Source organism: Malania oleifera, chromosome 11, assembly GCF_029873635.1.
Source record: "Malania oleifera isolate guangnan ecotype guangnan chromosome 11, ASM2987363v1, whole genome shotgun sequence".
NCBI classification, from domain to species: domain Eukaryota; kingdom Viridiplantae; phylum Streptophyta; class Magnoliopsida; order Santalales; family Ximeniaceae; genus Malania; species Malania oleifera.
In genome coordinates this window covers 57,086,946-57,104,870 of record NC_080427.1, presented here as the reverse complement: position 1 = coordinate 57,104,870, position 17,925 = coordinate 57,086,946, and the positions used below count along the sequence as shown (strand labels likewise).

Here is a 17,925-nt window from a genome sequence, read left to right as displayed (position 1 = left end):
GTATTTGAGTTGGTAATCTATTATAAATATGTCTTACACAAAAGAATGTGTAAAAAGCAACAGATTTTGTATTCATCATAAGACTTGAGACGCAGTCAGTTTGCTCTCAGCATTACATGGTCATGAAAAACACCTTTAAGAGATTCACTTAGTAGGACGGAACCCCATATTAACAGCAATTGAAATAAGAAAGCTCATCTCACATAAGGGATGATGGGCCTCTTACCCATTTAGCACTGGCCAGTCAATCACATACATCTTTGTTTTAAACAAAAGAAGCAGGATGAAAGAAAAGATTTACAGCATCCATATACCGATGAAGGTAAAGATATCACAGAGCTCCACTTATCGTAAACTCTTCATGTAGAAGTATCCCCTTGCTCTGAAAACCCAATTCTTCCACCTTAATACAAACTGGATTTCTAGACATCGTCTCTGAATCACATCTGTCAATTTGCCAAAAGAAGTATTTCCATTCAAGGTCCTCGATACCTGCAGAAACAGAAACATCCCTGAGGCTGATCAAGAGGAATCATCCCTCCCCCCTTTGATGTGTCAATTGCCTCCAACATGGACACTACCTCGTCCATCTCTGGCCGCCTGTCAGGGTTAGCATCCCAGCATCGCTTCATTACATTTCCAAGAGAACTCGGACAACATCGAGGTATCTCAGGCCTCAGATTCTGCAGTACAGAAATTTGACTGTTGCTTGTTAGAAAGGCAGTAATTGTCATTAGCTATACAATGTTGTCATTTGTGTTGTAAAATGAACGATAGTAATTCAGTACTTATAAGAGCTGTAATAATTGTAATTGAAAAATAATAATATCAACCCAAATATAACATTTTCATACTTGGTCATGTTTTTTGCTACTTGAAAATGATAATGCTAATGCTTTAAACACATATTTCATCTACCTGGCGGACAACGGCTGATGTTACTTCTGAGAAGCTGAGGTCAGGATAAGGCATGTCACAGCAATATATCTCCCACAAGCAGATGCCAAAACTGTAAACGTCGCACTTCCTATTATATGGGTTGCCATTGAGTACCTGCTCCATTCCAAAGTCATTCATAATTTTGCTTAGATAAAACAAACTATGGGACTCAAAAGAGATGCATAATCCAAATAATAATGCAGCACCAAGTCATTGATAATTAATCATATGAACAAACGTTTACTAGCTGAAAGAGAACCATAATGTACACACTACTAAAGCACCCCCCTCCCCCTGGGGCGCCCCAGTAGTTCACAAATCCAGCCCAATTTCAGAAGTTGAAGTGAAAAACCTGACCAGTTATGATATGCCATGTAAATTTACAGCTGCCATTGGATGATCAATAACATTCAGGGAAGTCCAGAAGCACAAAACCCAGTATTAAACATTAATAAAGGACTTGTTGGAATGTATTAGTTTGTCAAAGTTGGACCAACAAGTACAGGAGTTAAGTAGATTATCACTGCTGGGCTCCTTTAATTGTCATCGAAAATCATATAAGAGAGAAGACAAATAATTGAGACTTCAATTAGCAAGCCGTAATTATGCACGTCAAACTCCTTATGCTGGAACAAAGTCATCAAAACAATTTCCACCCAATTGTGTAAGGGCTTTCAGATATTAACACGACTCATAATGCAAATGTGTAAAACACCTAAAATCCAACTCACTGACATCAAGCCTGCTAGTTTAATGATGTCAGCCAATAGAAACACAAGTTCCTGTCAGGAAATAACTATGCGGAGGCTTAAAAAAAATAAAGGAATTTAGGTTCTAAAATCACCTCTGGAGCCATGTAGCCAAGGGTTCCAGTCTCGCCAGTCATGTCATTCGGGTTGGAAGCCTCAACGCGAGCAACCCCAAAGTCAGCAATTTTCAGGGTACGAGTCTTGTCCAAGAGCATATTCTCTGTTTTCACGTCTCTGTGGACAATCTTCTTAGAATGAAGATAGCTCAACCTATACATAAGGATAAAAGTTCAGATTTTGGATTCCAAGTTGCAACAATAGGGACACGCAAGGGCATCATTCACAACATGAAAACCTTAAAAAAATTAAGAATAAAAAAATATTAAAAGAATGAAATAAAATGAAGTGTCGGAATCTGACCCTCGAGCAAGATCTAGTGCCAGTTGAACAACTACTTTGAAAGCCAGCTTCCTTCTCCGGTTCTTTATGAGGTAGGATTTTAATGCTCCTCCAGGTAGATATTCAACAACAACACAACAAATATTACTTGGCATGCCAATATGACCATTCTCCGTTTGTATGTTTAGCTCTGGTGTGCCCATTGTAGCACCTATAAACTGCAAAACAATTCACCATGAACAATGTAACAGTTCCAAGATAACTATGCAACTACATCTAACATACACTCTTTGATGCTGAACATTACAAGTATCAACACGGATGCATGCTCTTTTGATCTTCATGTAAACCATCTTGCACACCACTACAGATAGACAACATTATCAATATCACTACCTACTAGCATATCAACCAGCAGCAATCCCTGATATGAAGCATTGAACTTCACAAAGAATTTAAAGATCTTCTATAAAATGTGGCAGACCATGAACAAGCCAGTTGGCTGGAAAGAAAAAACCTAAATGGGTAAAATATTAAAAAATAATGATGCTCACTATTGTTATCTGCAAGCTTTGTACCATTAAATGTTTAATGTGCATGCCCCCTATATCTGTTGTCTAGGCCATTGTTTTAATGTGTTATGATGGTGCGATTAAGATTGTATGCCAACGGTGTTATATCAAACCTCAATGCTCCCCCACACCTCACCCTGATTGCAAGTGAGAGGTAATCAAACAATGAATAATACCCATTACAGAAAATAAGATAATTTTTAATAGATAGATGATAGATGCAGAAACAATAATTGAACCAAGGACCTCTTGGCAACAATTTCTATTGTACAATGTACATTAAAGAACCAATATACCTACCTAAAAGTATAAGCCATTTTGGTTGAAGCAAACAATGCATATCAAACCTCAACAATAACATTAACCAATTTTTTGTTAAAGCCTTTGCTAATGGTTGGGAGTGTGAATGGTTTAGATTGGTTCAACTCAAAGTATAAATTTAAAATTGAATCAAATGACTTGGTTACACAAAATTGGCTGGAACCTGCCCAAACCATCCTTTAAACAGAATAGAATCTAAGTTTTAGGTTTTTGGGGTTAACCACAGTTCGCATTGAGCATAATTGCAGGCCCAACAAATAGTCCAATGATAAAAATTAGGGGCAAAAGAACTCGTCTCACCTGAGGTTTGCCAAAAAGACAAATACCTCCCTTGAGGTTTCAAAAATACCAGAGACCTCTCTTGAGGTTTCAAAAAGGCCAGAGACCTCCCCTGAGGTTTGCCAAAAAAGATAGAAACCTACTCTCCAAAACTTGTCTTTTTGCAAAATATAAGGTTAGGTTTGTGTCTTTTTGATAAACCTCAGGGGAGGTTCTTGGAATTCTTGAAACATTAGAGGAGGTCTCTAGAATTTTTGAAACCTCAAGGGAGGTCATTGTCTTTTTGCCAAATCTCAAGGAAGGTTAGTGTCTTTTGCCCTAAAAATTATTTTATTATTTAAAACATGGATTGTCAACACAAAAGTGTTCCATTTTTTACTTAAACCAATGCATTCACCTACTAGTCCAACAAAATTAACAAAACAAAGAACATTCCATATTCCAACTTTTTAGTCCAAATATTTCAAATTTGGCAAATAGTAAAAAAAAAAAAATTTCAAGCTCTTAAGTCATTTCCAATTTTCCTTTTAAAAATTTGGTATGGTTTCTTTGAGTCAGTTTGGTTTGAATAGGTTTGAATCTAATTTAGTGCAGTTCAACTTGGTTTTCAGATTGTTCGAGACAGTATGGTTTTATTGGTAGAACCAAACAAAACCAGGCCAAATTTTCAGGTTCTTCAATTTCCTGTTACAGCATTCTCAATGTTGAGGCCATATGACAGGAATGAAACCAATGACTCTAATCTATTTTGCTCAAGCTTGGATACAGGCATCATGTGCAGCAGCACATCTAAGAGTCAAGCTTAGTTATTCTTTTGGAGATTTTCCATTATTTCAAACCTCAAAGTGTCTGATAGGAACACCCATGTCCAAATTGTCCAATACACAAATTTGATTGCATGTTAGATGCTTGTACTAAAAGATGAAATGACATGCTAAGGTATCAGAGGCTTCGGAATTTATAGTGCAGGTGAAAAGTAATATATGTCATTCTCATCCAATATTGCTCCCATCATGTTGGCAACAGTGACACCTTATATCCTCTTAGTTTATTGAAAACATATCGCAGGAAAGAAAATTTTCAAATACTACCTCAGACTAGCACCAATATTAAAACATCCTCGGTAGTTGTTACATTGTTGCATCCAAACATGAGAAGGTGGACAATAAAAACAAAATGGCCATGAGACTAACAAATGAGAGTTGAAAATTCATGTGTGAACCATAATATATAGTTTAGGGGTATATTTTTTGTTGCTATACTTCATTCTCTACGACCAAAATAAGCATGGCATAAGTTGAAAGCAAAATGGAGATATAAGAAGAAGAATGAACTATAAGTCTATAACATACAATTTAGGAACATGTTCCCTAGCTATGCTTCATTCTCTTCAACCAAATAAGCATGACACATGTGAAAAGTGAAATAGTGATATACATACTAAAGAATCATTCAATCTAAAAGCTTAAGCTGATAGGTGAAGGATCAGGAATGGGTTTCAAAATGACAAAGATCAAAATTGACAGTTTTTGAATTCTAAATCACAAAATTATCACGTTAAGGTTTTTGAAAGATTTAAAATGACAATTCTTGAATTCTAAATCACAATAATTATTATCCAATGGTAAATCTATTTTAAGGATTTAACACATGAAAAATTAATTAGTGACAATCAACTAATGGTAAGGAAATTGATCACAAAACGAATTTAACTTGAGGGGATATATTGCAATTTCTGAAGCCGGAGGTAACGCCAAATTCAAAATATATCTGCACTTTACCCTACAATGTTCATTTACATAACTAAGTACAAAAATAGCGCCACAAGTGCTCTCATGCTGAACAGTTCTCTCTACGCTTGGCATTTGAATGTACATTGTCATGTACATTGTCCATGTGATGCAAAGTAAGGGATAAAATGCATGTTCAAGGATTTCAGCATTCCTTTTCTCCCCTCTTAGAATCAAAATACAGGCACACGCTTAGCCAGGTTCTGAATTCTGGAATTGCGAGTCATATAACAGCTTTCATGTTTCACATAGTCAAACAAATATCAGAGTAAAAACTATATAAAAGATGAATTAAGAGGAGCAATATGTCAATCTACTTAAACTTTCTTACAATTCAGAGAGAGAGAGAGAGAGAGAGAGAGAGAGAGAGAGAGATAGAGAGATAAATATGTTAGGTTACCTTAGTTACATTAGGATGATCAAGCTTGTGCCAAACAGCAACTTCCTGTGTAAAAGCAGCCCTAAGAGAAGCTATTTCAGCATCAGTTCTGTGACCTTCCTCTCCCCAGTCAAGAAGTTTAACTGCATAAAGGAACATAAATTTACATTTAAAATAGATGAAAGGAAGGTATTCTATTAACTCAAAAATATTACAATCAACTTATATATTCAATAAACCTCAAATTATAGGCAGGGACAAATTAGAAGGCAAAAAGAATATTATTTGATAGCTAAAGCAACTGCACGTCATAACATCTTTGATCTTATACCAATTGACAAAATATAATTTGACAAATGATTAGATAGAAATACAAAATCGGTTCAAATTTTTCTGGGGCTTTTGATTATGGAATAATGCAGATGGTTAATCCCTTCTAGCCAAACCAGAAATAGTTGGGATAAGGATTTTACTGACTGTGGAACTGGATCAATTTGGTATGCTTTACTTTATAGCTAACCTAACCAGTTTCCAATTTCCATCAAGTTGATTTTATGTACATAGCTTTTCATGCACATAAAAGTGACATATCAAACAAATACATATCCATAATGAATGGAAGCGCATGAAAGTGCAGGCAAACAAAAAAAAAAAAAGGAGAAAAAAGAAAATAATCAGAGTAACCACAGCCAACTGCCAACGCAACCCAACCCCGTGAATCACGGGTGTTGTAATTGTAGATCTACAATAGCCAATTACAAATCATCCCGTGATAATCAACATCATACATAAAAGAATGTCATCAGCTAAAAATAACCAAAACATACGCAAAGAAAAGAAAAGAAAAGAAAAGAAAAAAGAAGAAAGACAGAAGGGAAATTAGACACAGATGGAACTGAGATTTACTTGGTCACTAAGCCACACAAAGGCCTTAACTACTGGAAACAACTAAAATCAAAGAAAACAAAAAAATAAAATAAATATTACAAGAACTCAAGAAATCACCCTCAACGCAGCAAGCAACTGCTGGGAATTCCACATTGCCCCAATATAAACTCCCTCAGCAATCAAAAATCAGTCCTTTGGCGGCTAAAATAGACTCAGAAGTTAATGCTCTAATAATATACCAAATGCGCATCTGCAAGAGGGGTTTGCTCTCCGAAACAAAAGCCCCAAAAGGGGTTCAATCACATGCCATAAACACCCAGAAATCAGTAGAAAAAATACACAAATCAAACAAATGGCCATTTCGTGTGTGTGTGTGTGTGTGTGTATGAGAGAGAGAGAGAGAGAGAGAGAGAGAGAGAGAGAGAGAGAGAGAGAGACCTGCAACATCTTGGCCGTCGTAAACGCCGCGGTGAACAGTGCCGAAAGTGCCGCGAGCGATGACAGTTTTGATGATGAGTTTGGTGGGATCAATTTCCCACTCTTCTCTGGCAGGCCTCCCGGCCTGCTGCTGCTGCTCCCTCTTCTTCTCCATAGTCCATGCTCTGCTAAGATGCCTCTGCAGCTGCTCGTCCAAGCTCTTCAGATCTATCTGATCTGCCCTCACAAACCCATCGCTGTTCTCCTTCATCTCTCTCTCTCTCTCTCTCGATCAATCAACCTCCCTCTCCCTCTTTCAAAAACCAAAATCTACCTTCAATCTACGGAGTGTGCAATTGGGGAAGTGGGGATTTCATGGATGAAACCCAGAATCATCTGATAGATAAAGCGATGGGAAGCAACGGCCAAGACAAGAGTAACTGCCGGTGTCGGGAGTCTGCAGCAAAATGAATAAGCAACAGGAGAAGGGGGTTGTTGGGTGAGTTCTTCTTCTGTGCAGGCTCTCTCTCTCTCTTACTTCTTCTTCTCTCTATCCTTCCATGTGGGCACATGGATTTTGCCGCAACAAGACGTGTGCCTCTGACCCACCTCCTTCTCCTTCTCCTCCATTTAAGAGCTCCTCTGCTCTCTCTCTCTCTCTCTCTCTCTCTCTCTCTGCGGTGTCCCTTTGTGTGTGGTTCTTGGACTTCATGGGGTTCACGGTCAATGTACTTTTTCATTTGTGCAGCCAATCTGTTTCAACCCACGTCACTTTGGTGCTTTGGCTGTGCAAGAAATTACGCCCCCTTTCTTATGGTTTATTACCATAATTAGAATCTTGTGTTTTTTTTTCTTGAGAAATAATATTTTTTTTATATCAAAAATAGATTATTAAAAGTGTTTTTTCACAAATATTTTAGTTTTTAGAAATAAAAATATTTTTTTCTGGTAATATTAATTAAGTTAGTCTGTCTCTCCTCTCAATTTTCTTTTAGAGTTTTCTTAATTTAAAAAACTAATTACTAATATTAACCTTCCTTATGAAGAGCTCTTAGATTAAATTTCATTTTTTTTACTGTAGTTGTCTTTGTATTTTAAAGTAATAATTAACATAATTTATTAGTTGGTCGTGTTATTTTTTCTTTTTAACTTATAAACAAGCTCATTATATGTAATTAACTTTAAAACTTTAAAAGTTTTCTGAATTTAAAAACTAATTACTTGACTTTTGACTAATAAAATATACCTTTTCTAATATACTTTAAAATATTTTTAGTACAAAAAATATACATATTTTGAATTTTCAAACATCATATTGAAAAAAATATGCTTCACTTATTTGAATTTTTTTTAATTTATGTCAAGAACTTTTTAGTTTCTTTTAAAGTTTTTAAATATTTTTCCCCCATTTTTGCAATGATTCAGTTCATCTTTACTTTCAATTTTTTGCATGTCATCTGTACGCATAGCACTAGTAATTTTAGATTACATTGATTTTACATTCGCTAATTAACATATTATTTTTTCGCTTAACATGACAATCAAAATCAATGTGTAAAGAGGAAGACTATTGCAAAAGTAGGTGTAGAATTTCATAAAATTATTTTCATATTTTGCATTCTTATTTTATTGTAGCCTAATTTTGAAATCTAGCTGAATACTTAAGTTTGTAAATAAAAATGTTTTAAATTTTTTTACAAGTTAATAATATGTCAATTGTCCAAAATGAAAAAATGCATATAGAAATTCCGATAGTGTTAACTTTACTGTAATCCCAAGAGGGGAGGATGAATTGGTATTTTAAAATTTCTTCTCTTAGGTCAATCAACTAGCAGCAGTATTGCACAATCCTAAGGTCAATCTAGTGCAAATAAAATAAATCAATATATATTCAACAAAAATTAAACTTCACAAGTATACTAATTAAGTATGCATAATAAAGCAGTAAAGAGAGATAACACCAAGTATGTTATCGAGATTCGGCAAACTGTCTACGTCTTCGCCTTAACTCACAAACATAAGGATTACACTAAGACTCACTTAACGGGTGGAGCGGCACCTAATTACAACCAAATCAATTAGCACACGACTGACCTCAACCTTTACAATCAATCCTTCCAAGTTGGATTACTGCTCCCTTAGGCTACACCTGGAATACAACAGATTCACAATATAGTTTACGTACAAAATGTATGCTTCTCAATCAAGCAGATTTGTACCAATATAATCAATACACTACCATATGATAAGATATGATAAGTTCAATGTAATTTTAATGTCAACTCTAAAAAATAAAGCAAGTATAGCAATCAGTACGTGAGAGTGTGTGTTAGGATCTTTGCATCAAAATAATAACGCTAATCACAAAAAGTAACAACAAAGATCACAAGCACACTTCAAATATCTTCAACAAATATTTTTCTCAAAATAAACCACAAGAGATATTTGAAATCGGTTTGTAAAAGCTTATTTCACAAACAAAATACAATGCAAGCTCTTGAGTATTGCAATGATTGTGCAAAACTCACAAGTTCAAAGAAGTTTTTCTTACGAAAGACTTATTAACGAAGTCTCCTAAAAAATCTTAAAGTTTACTCTCAAAATAAAAATGAATCTCAATTAAAACAAGCAAATAAGAGTATAAGCTTAATGAGTTGAACACAAGAACACTCTTACTAATTGATTTTCGCAATATGGATGAGTAAGAATGAAAGTAGGAGGCTTGAATATGAGAAATGAGATTTTTGAATTTTAAAGAAAACATGTTAATCGTATTTGCTAATCTTGTTCGAATCCATGCAAATGAGGGGGTATATATAAACACCCATAAAATTATAACTATTTAGGACCTATCTATTATTTTTGGAAAAGTTTAAATAGGGTTAATAAATATTAACAGTGTTTTAACCTCAGTAAAATCTGAGCAACTTGAGAGGGTCGGTCGACCGGGTTACCCAGTTTGGTCGACTAAGATGAATTTGAACTGGTAATATGGTCGACTAGGCTTAAAGCGATTTTCAGAACCTCCGAGATTCGGTCGACCAGATTGAGTTCGGTTAACTAAACTTGGATGTTTGGTCGACCAGGTCAATTTTCTACTAAAAGTTTGGTCAACCAAGGCATTGGGATTTCCCACGTGTCAGTTCAGTCGACCAAGGTGTTGCCACTTATTTTGAGGTCGAATGGTTAAACCATTGGCCCTGGAAAGGTTTGATCGACCGAAGTGCACAGAGTGTTGGGGTTCGGTCGATTAAACATGCCAACTTTGTGCATTCCATTCTTATTCTTCTTATGAAGTTGTCCATATTCACATGATAATTAATTTTAAGATTATGAGAGACTTTTTCATGCAATATTGTGGGTCCTATGGTCAATCTAAGGCTTTTGAGCTCATTTATTGATCATATCATGCTTGTAATGCATTAATTATTACAGACATTTCCTACTTAAATATTACAGACCCGAATAAGACACGAAATAAATTATAATAAAAATAAACATTCTAGGCCTTTAGTCTTCAAGTCTTCACAAGCTATCAAATGATCTTATTGATATGAACATGCACACAAACTTGATAGACATTAAATACCTGAGTATTTGTCATAATCAAAATAGGGTATGACTTATCAGGTCAACATTCTCCCCCTTTTTGATGATGACAAATACATCATGCAAAAGTGGGTACAACCTTAAAAGGTTCCCCCTGACAGTATGCACAATGAGAATGTTTAAAGATTTAGAGTTCAAACATTTTTCAAGAAAAAGTACCCAATTTTACCTCTTCTCCCCTTTTCGGCAACAAAATAAAGGGTTATGATAAACATAGAGCACAAAGGCATGAACATTGAGTATGAATCATTTAAATACAAGACATGTTTGGGAAAGTTTTTAGAAATTCGACAGCATGCCATTTGAAAATAGAGCATTTTCCCAAAAATACCTGTATAAAAATGACCTGATTGAGACTTAAGTTAAAAATTTGTCCACAACTACTAACTCAAACAATCCAATATGATTAAGATGGAAAACATAAATGTAGTTATCAATCACGCAAGAGATATTATAACCATGCATTGCGAAGTATAATGCAATGAAAGATTTAAAATTTTCAGAGCCATATGTTTTCTATGCTAAGAGACTCCCCCTAGGTTTATGCACTTTATTAGAAATCTATGCGGCTTCTCTACTATACATCAAACCTAGCTCACGTCTAATCTGTATGAACCTATCATCTTGAAGAGGTTTTGGTGAAAATATCAGCCCATTGCTCACTAGTGCACACAAACTCAAGTGCTACATCCCCTTTCTGCACATGATCATGAATGAAATGGTGTCTAATCTCAATATGTTTGGTTCGTGAATGTGAGATAAGATTTTTAGAGATGTTGATTGCACTAGTATTGTCACATTTGATTGGAACCGTATCGTAGTGCAATCCAAAATCCATAAAATGTTGCTTCATGTAAAGTGTTTGAACGCAACAACTTCTAGTCGCAATATATTCTGCTTCGGCTGTGGATAAGGCAACTGAGTTCTATTTCTTGGAAAACCAAGAAACTAGAGATTGTCTTAAATAATGACAAGTGCCGCTAGTACTCTTCCTATAAACCTTACTACCGAAAAAGTCAGCATCAGTGTAGCTAACAATCTCAAATCTCGTATGCTTAGGATACCACAAGCCTAATTTTATAGTCCCAACTAGGTACGTAAGAATTCTTTTAACTGCTAATAGATTAGATTCCTTAGGAGTAGCCTGAAACCTAGCACACATACACACACTAAACATGATATCAAGACAACTAGATGTAATTTATAGGAGGCTACCTATCATGCCACGATATAGTTTCACATCAACAGGGATCCCTTGCTCATCTTTATCAAGTTTTGTGGAAGAACTCATAGGAGTACCAAAAATTTTACCATCTTCCATATTAAATTTCTTGAGCAAGTCCCTAACATATTTAGATTGGCATATAAAGGTTCCATGTTTAGCTTGTTTAATTTGCAATCTTAAGAAGAAACTCAGTTCACCCATCATGCTCATTTCGAATTCACTTTGCATGCATTTGGCAAAATCATTACACAAGTCATCATTAGTTGCTCCAAAAATAATATCATCAACATAAATTTGAACAAGGAGCATAGCATCATTTTTAGATTTGATGAAAAGTGCAGTGTCAATTTTGCCACTGGTAAACTCAGTCTCTAATAAAAAACTACTAAGCCTCTCATACCAAGATTTAGGAGCTTGTTTCAATTCGTGCAAGGCTTTGGACAGCTGGTATACATGATCAAGATATTTATGATTTTCAAAACCAGGTGGTTGTTCCACATATATTTTTTCATTTATATATCCATTTAATAATGCACTTTTAACATCCATTTGATACAATTTAAAGTTCTTAAAAGCAGCATAAGCAAGCAACATACAAATGACTTCCATTCTAGCTACAAGAGCTTAGGTTTCTTCAAAATCTATCCCTTATTTCTGATTATATTACTAGGCAACTAGTCTAACTTTATTCCTAGTTACTACCCCACTCTCATCCTTCTTGTTTCTATATACCCATTTAGTTCCAATAATAATATGATCATTAGGCCTAGGAGCTAGGATCCACACTTTGCTTCTTTCAAATTGGTTAAGCTCTTCCTGCATACACATTACCCAAGACTCATCCTCTATGACTTCCTTAATATTTTTGGGCTCTTCCTGAGATAAGAATGCAAAATGACTAACTAAATTTCTTAATTAGGAAGACCGGGTGGCTACACCACGTGAAGGTTCACCTATAATTTAATCTAAAGGATGGTTCCTAATGAATTTCTAATCCCTAGGTAGTTCATGAACCTCACTTTCAACTTTATCATTTTCAATTCATTTATCATTTGCTTCTGAATTGATATCTACATTATTTTTAATAGATAGCTTATCTAAACCTTTTCCATTATCAATATCATCTACATCATCTCTTTTAGAAAAAATATTAGATTCATCAAACACAACGTGGATAGATTCAATAACAGCTACTGTTCTTTTATTAAAATATTTATATGCTTTACTATTAAGTGAATAGCCTAGGAAAATACTTTCATCAGATTTAGAGTCAAATTTTCCTAAGTGCTCATTATCTCTAAGTACAAAACATTTACAACTAAAAATATGAAAATATAAAATATTAGGTCTATGATTGTTCCACAATTCATATGGAGTCTTATTAAGTAAAGGCCTAATTAATACTTTATTCATGTTATAACATGCAGTATTCACAGCTTCTGCCCAGAAATATTTGGGTAATTTATGTTCATTTAGCATTGTCCTACCCATTTCTTGCAAGGACCTATTCTTTCGTTCTACAACTCCGTTTTGTTGTGGGGTCCTAGGTGCAGAAAAATTATGTGAAATGCTCTCTAAGTCAAAATAGTTTTCTATGCCATCATTTTTGAAATCGGTTCCCCTATCACTTCTTATATGTGTGATTTTATAGCCTTTTTTATTCTGAATTCTTCTACATAATTTAGTGAGTTGTTCACAGGATTCTTTTTTATGAGAAAGGAATAACACCCATGTGAACGTAGAATAATCATCCATAATAGTAAAAGCATACAATTTACTACCTAGACTTTGAACCCGATTAGGACCAAATAAATCTAAGTGTAGCATTTCAAATGGTCTAGTGGTAGATATGAATTTCTTTTTCTTAAAACTTGATTTTGTTTGCTTACCCATTTGACATGCATCATAGATTTTATCTTTCACAAAATGAGTTTTTGGCAAGCCTTTAACTAAGTCATTTTTCACAAGTTCTAACAAAAGATTCATACTAGCATGTCCTAAACGTATATGCCACAACCAACTAGCTTCGTTTATTGCAGAAAACAAGTGACTTGTTAAGAAGCTAAATTATCAAAACAAGTTGTATACACATTTTCATGACATTTAGTTGCAAAAAGTACTTTATTATCTGATTTACTTTCGACAATGCATTTATCATTTTCAAAAGATACTTTATCCCCTTTATCACACGATTGGCTAATACTCAACAAATTATGTTTCAATCCATTAACTAATAATACATTATCAATAACCGGGGAAGGTTCCTTATCAACCTTACCTACATCGATGATTCAACCCTTGGCATTGTCCCCGAGTGCCACATATCCTCCATCTTTGGGAGTGATGGATGCAAACTTAGCCTTGTCGCCGATCATATGCTATGAGTACCCGCTATCCAGGTACCACATGTCCTTGGAAGAGGACGATCTTAAGCACACCTACAAGAAAATCTAAGTAACTGACGCTGGTCCTCAAATTTTGTTGGGTCCATAGGGGTTAGTGCTTCGATCACCTTTGTCACGACCTACTCATTTTCACATATATTTTTTTTTAAATAAAAATCAACATCACATATCTCACATTCCAACTCAGCAGGTCACAATCTACCTATACCCGTGGGTACCAGGGATACATCAGAACATACAGTAGAAGCCTACGTAGCAAAAAGTATAAAATCATATACATCTCATCATAATGTGCAATACAACATACCAGAGTACTACAATCACTATCTCTCCGTATATACATTCCAAAAATGGAATCTAGAGACAATTCCCACAAAAACCCAACTATCCTTACCAAAAACTTACCCTTCCAAAAAGGGTTGATAATCCACACTATGTCAGCAACAGGGCTTTGCCCACTCTCCTATTTGGGCTCCTAAAAAGTTAATGAAATTTAGGGGTGAGACACCTCTCAGTAAGGGAAATAAATTAATACTAGTGTGTGGCAACATGAGTATTCTGTGTTCTACATATACCATACATAACATATTCAATACTGTTTATTAAATCTGGGAAAACATAAGTACATCAAAACATGGCAGAACATACTGCATTTCATAAACATATCTCATCTCATATAATAATAATAATATCATAAAAACCATCCTGGTAGGTTAGCTGGTTGTTGTCATGTATTACCCCCACATGACTGGATTGTGTGGCCCAAAGGCGGGACCTGACAATGGTTGGCCGACCACTGCCAAGTCAATAGTCTAGTCTGTAGGTCCGATGGATCTACCCAGACTGGTCCGTACACCAGGGGCAATAACAGCACACTTCTTGAAAATAACCTCATCGACTATCCAATCTCACACCACTCCGTACAGCGGTGTTAACATAGATATCATGATCACGAGGACCATGGACACATAGAAACGGTACCGTGCAAGTGCTAGTCTAAATCAAGCCAACCAGATTCTGATATCATATACATATACTAAAATCGTGATACATAAATATCTCATATCATTCATTTTCACATCATTCATATCATTTGCATATATATACATGTATCATGAAAATCATCGGCCCGTACGCCGATATAACACATTTTAGCACAGCCCGTACGCTGGCAAATCACATCACATAGCACAGCTTGTACGCTGGCAAATCTCACCCACATAACACAACCCATACACCGGCAAATCACATCACATAGCACGGCCCGTACGCCGGCAAATCACATAAAAAATCTCAGCCCGTACGCCGATTTTTCATCATAAAAATCCATATCATCCATATTCCTAGAAAACAGTATATCACAACATTTTTACTCATGCCACACAACAGATTTTCCACATATTCAACATACGATCATTTTCACAGTATTTTGCAAATATAAAACATATATATGTAAACATATACGTTTTCCATAAATCAAATGATAAGTATATATATATATATATATAAGCATTTTCTCAAAAACAGAAACTAACTTAGTTTATCCCCTTACTTGATTCCTAGAAAGCCCCTAATAAAACTGCCCCACGCCCACAAGGTTCCTAACTCAATACCCTGAAAATGAAAAATCCCAGAATTAAAATTCAGTATTTCGAAGCATACAATATTTTCCTCAATTGCCAAAAACCCAAATATTGAGTAGAAAGTTTTTTACCCAAAAGCATTCAAGTTTAACACCTGAGGGGTTCCCTGACCAATACCCTGAAACTGAAAACGTCTAGTATTAAACTTCAGTATTTTCATGCGCACGACATGTAATGACCTGCTCCTTTTTCACACACACACACACACACACACACACACACATATATATATATATATATATATATTTTTTTTTTTATATATAAATAAATTATCATCACATCATACATTCCAACTCAGCAGGTCACAATCCACCTGGGCCCGTGGGCACCAAGGATATAACAAAACATACAGCAGAAGCCTACGTAGCAGAAAGTATAAAATCATATACATCTCATCATAATGTGCATAACACATACCAGAGTCACTACAATTACTATCTCACAGTATATACATCTCAAAAATGAAATTTAGGGACAATCCCCACAAAACCTAACTGTCCCTACCAAAAACTTACCCTTCCAAAGAGGGCAAACAACTGATCTAGATCAGCGGGCCTTTTTCCACTCTCCTATTAGGGGCTCCTGAAAAATGTATAAGATTTAGGGGTGAGACACCTCTCAGTAAGGGAAATAAACTAATACCAGTGTGTGGCAACATGAGTATTCTGTGTTCTACATATATCATACATAACATATTCAATACTGTTTATCAAATCTGGGAAAACATATGCATATCAAAACATGGAAGAACATACTGCATTTTCATAAACATTTCTCATCTCATATCATAATACTAATAACATAAAAAAAATTCTGGTAAGTTAGCTGGTTGTTGTCATGTATTACCCCCACATGATTGGGTTGTGTGGCCCGAAGGCGAGACCTGACAATGGTTGGCTGACCACTGCCAAGTCAAACAGTAGTCTGTAGGACCGATGGGTCTACCCAGACTGGTTCATACACCAGGGGCGATAACAGCACACTTCTTGAAAATAACCACATCGACCATCCAATCTCACACCACTCCGTACTGCGGCTTTAACACAGATATCATGATCACGAGGACCATGGACACATAGCAACGGTACAGTGCAAGTGCTAGCCTAGACCAAGCCAACCAGGTTATGATATCATATACATATACTAAAACCGTGATACATAAATATCTCATATCATTTATTTTCACATCAATCATATCATTTCACATATATACGTGTATCATGAAAATCATCGGCCCGTACGCCGGTATTACACATTTTAACATAGCATGGCCCATACGCCAGCAAATCACATAGCACAGCCCGTACGCTGGCAAACCACATAGCACGGCTCATACGCCGGCAAATCACATAGCACAGCCCGTACGCTGGCAAATCACATAGCACGACCCGTACGCCGGCAAATCACATAGCACAGCCCGTACGCTGGCAAATCACATAGCACGGCCTGTACGCCGGCAAATCTCATCCACATAGCACGGCCCATACGCCAGCAAATCACATATACATATAAAAATATCTCGGCCCGTACGCCGGTTTTCCATCATAGAAATCCATATCGTCCACATTCCAAAAAAAAAAAACAGTATTTCACAACATTTTTATACTCATGCCACCCTAAACAAATTTTCTACGTATTCAAAATATCATCATTTAAACAGTATTTTCCAAATATAAATCATATATATAAATATATTTATTTTTCCTGAAACCAGATGCTATATATATATATATATATATATATATATATATATATATATATATATATATATATATATATATTCTCAAAACAAAACTAACTTAGTTTATCCCCTTACCTGATTTCTGAAAAGCCCCTAAGAAAATCTTCCCCGTACCCACAAGGTTCTCAACTCAACACCTTGAAAATGAAAACTCGCAGAATTAAAGTTTAGTATTTTCATACGTACAACATTTTCTATAACTACCACTAAATCAAATTCGACTTAAAAAGTCTTACCTCAACTTAGGGATGATTCCCAACGTTCCCAATCAACACCCTGGAACTGAAAATTTTCAGTATTAAAGTTCAGCATTTTTACACGTATATCACTTTCTTCAACTGTCAAAAATCCAAATATTGAATATAAAGCCTTACCTTGGATTTGGGATGAAATCTAACTTCGTTTCCCTGACAATCCGCTCCGACAGACTTGTAGAGAACTTCGCCAGGAGCGTCGTGGTGGTTTCGGTTTGTCGATCCGGCATAAAACTAGCCCGGAATCGAAGAGAGAGAGAGTCGTAGGAGAGAGAGAGAGTGAAAAGAGAAAAAAGAGAGTGCACTCACGCCTTC

General features: G+C 35.5%; 1 protein-coding gene across 1 annotated transcript; it reads right to left on the bottom strand.

Annotated features, from left to right (window-relative positions):
• Positions 1-52: 52 nt before the first annotated feature.
• LOC131168639 (serine/threonine-protein kinase STY13-like) lies at positions 53-7,436 on the bottom strand. Its single transcript, XM_058128234.1, has 6 exons — positions 6,755-7,436; positions 5,450-5,571; positions 2,109-2,305; positions 1,784-1,958; positions 919-1,053; positions 53-683 (listed from the first exon to the last, which is right to left on the bottom strand). Exons 1-6 carry the CDS (start codon positions 7,002-7,004, stop codon positions 477-479), a joined length of 1,086 nt encoding a protein of 361 aa, XP_057984217.1. The 5' UTR covers positions 7,005-7,436; the 3' UTR covers positions 53-476.
• Positions 7,437-17,925: the final 10,489 nt, after the last annotated feature.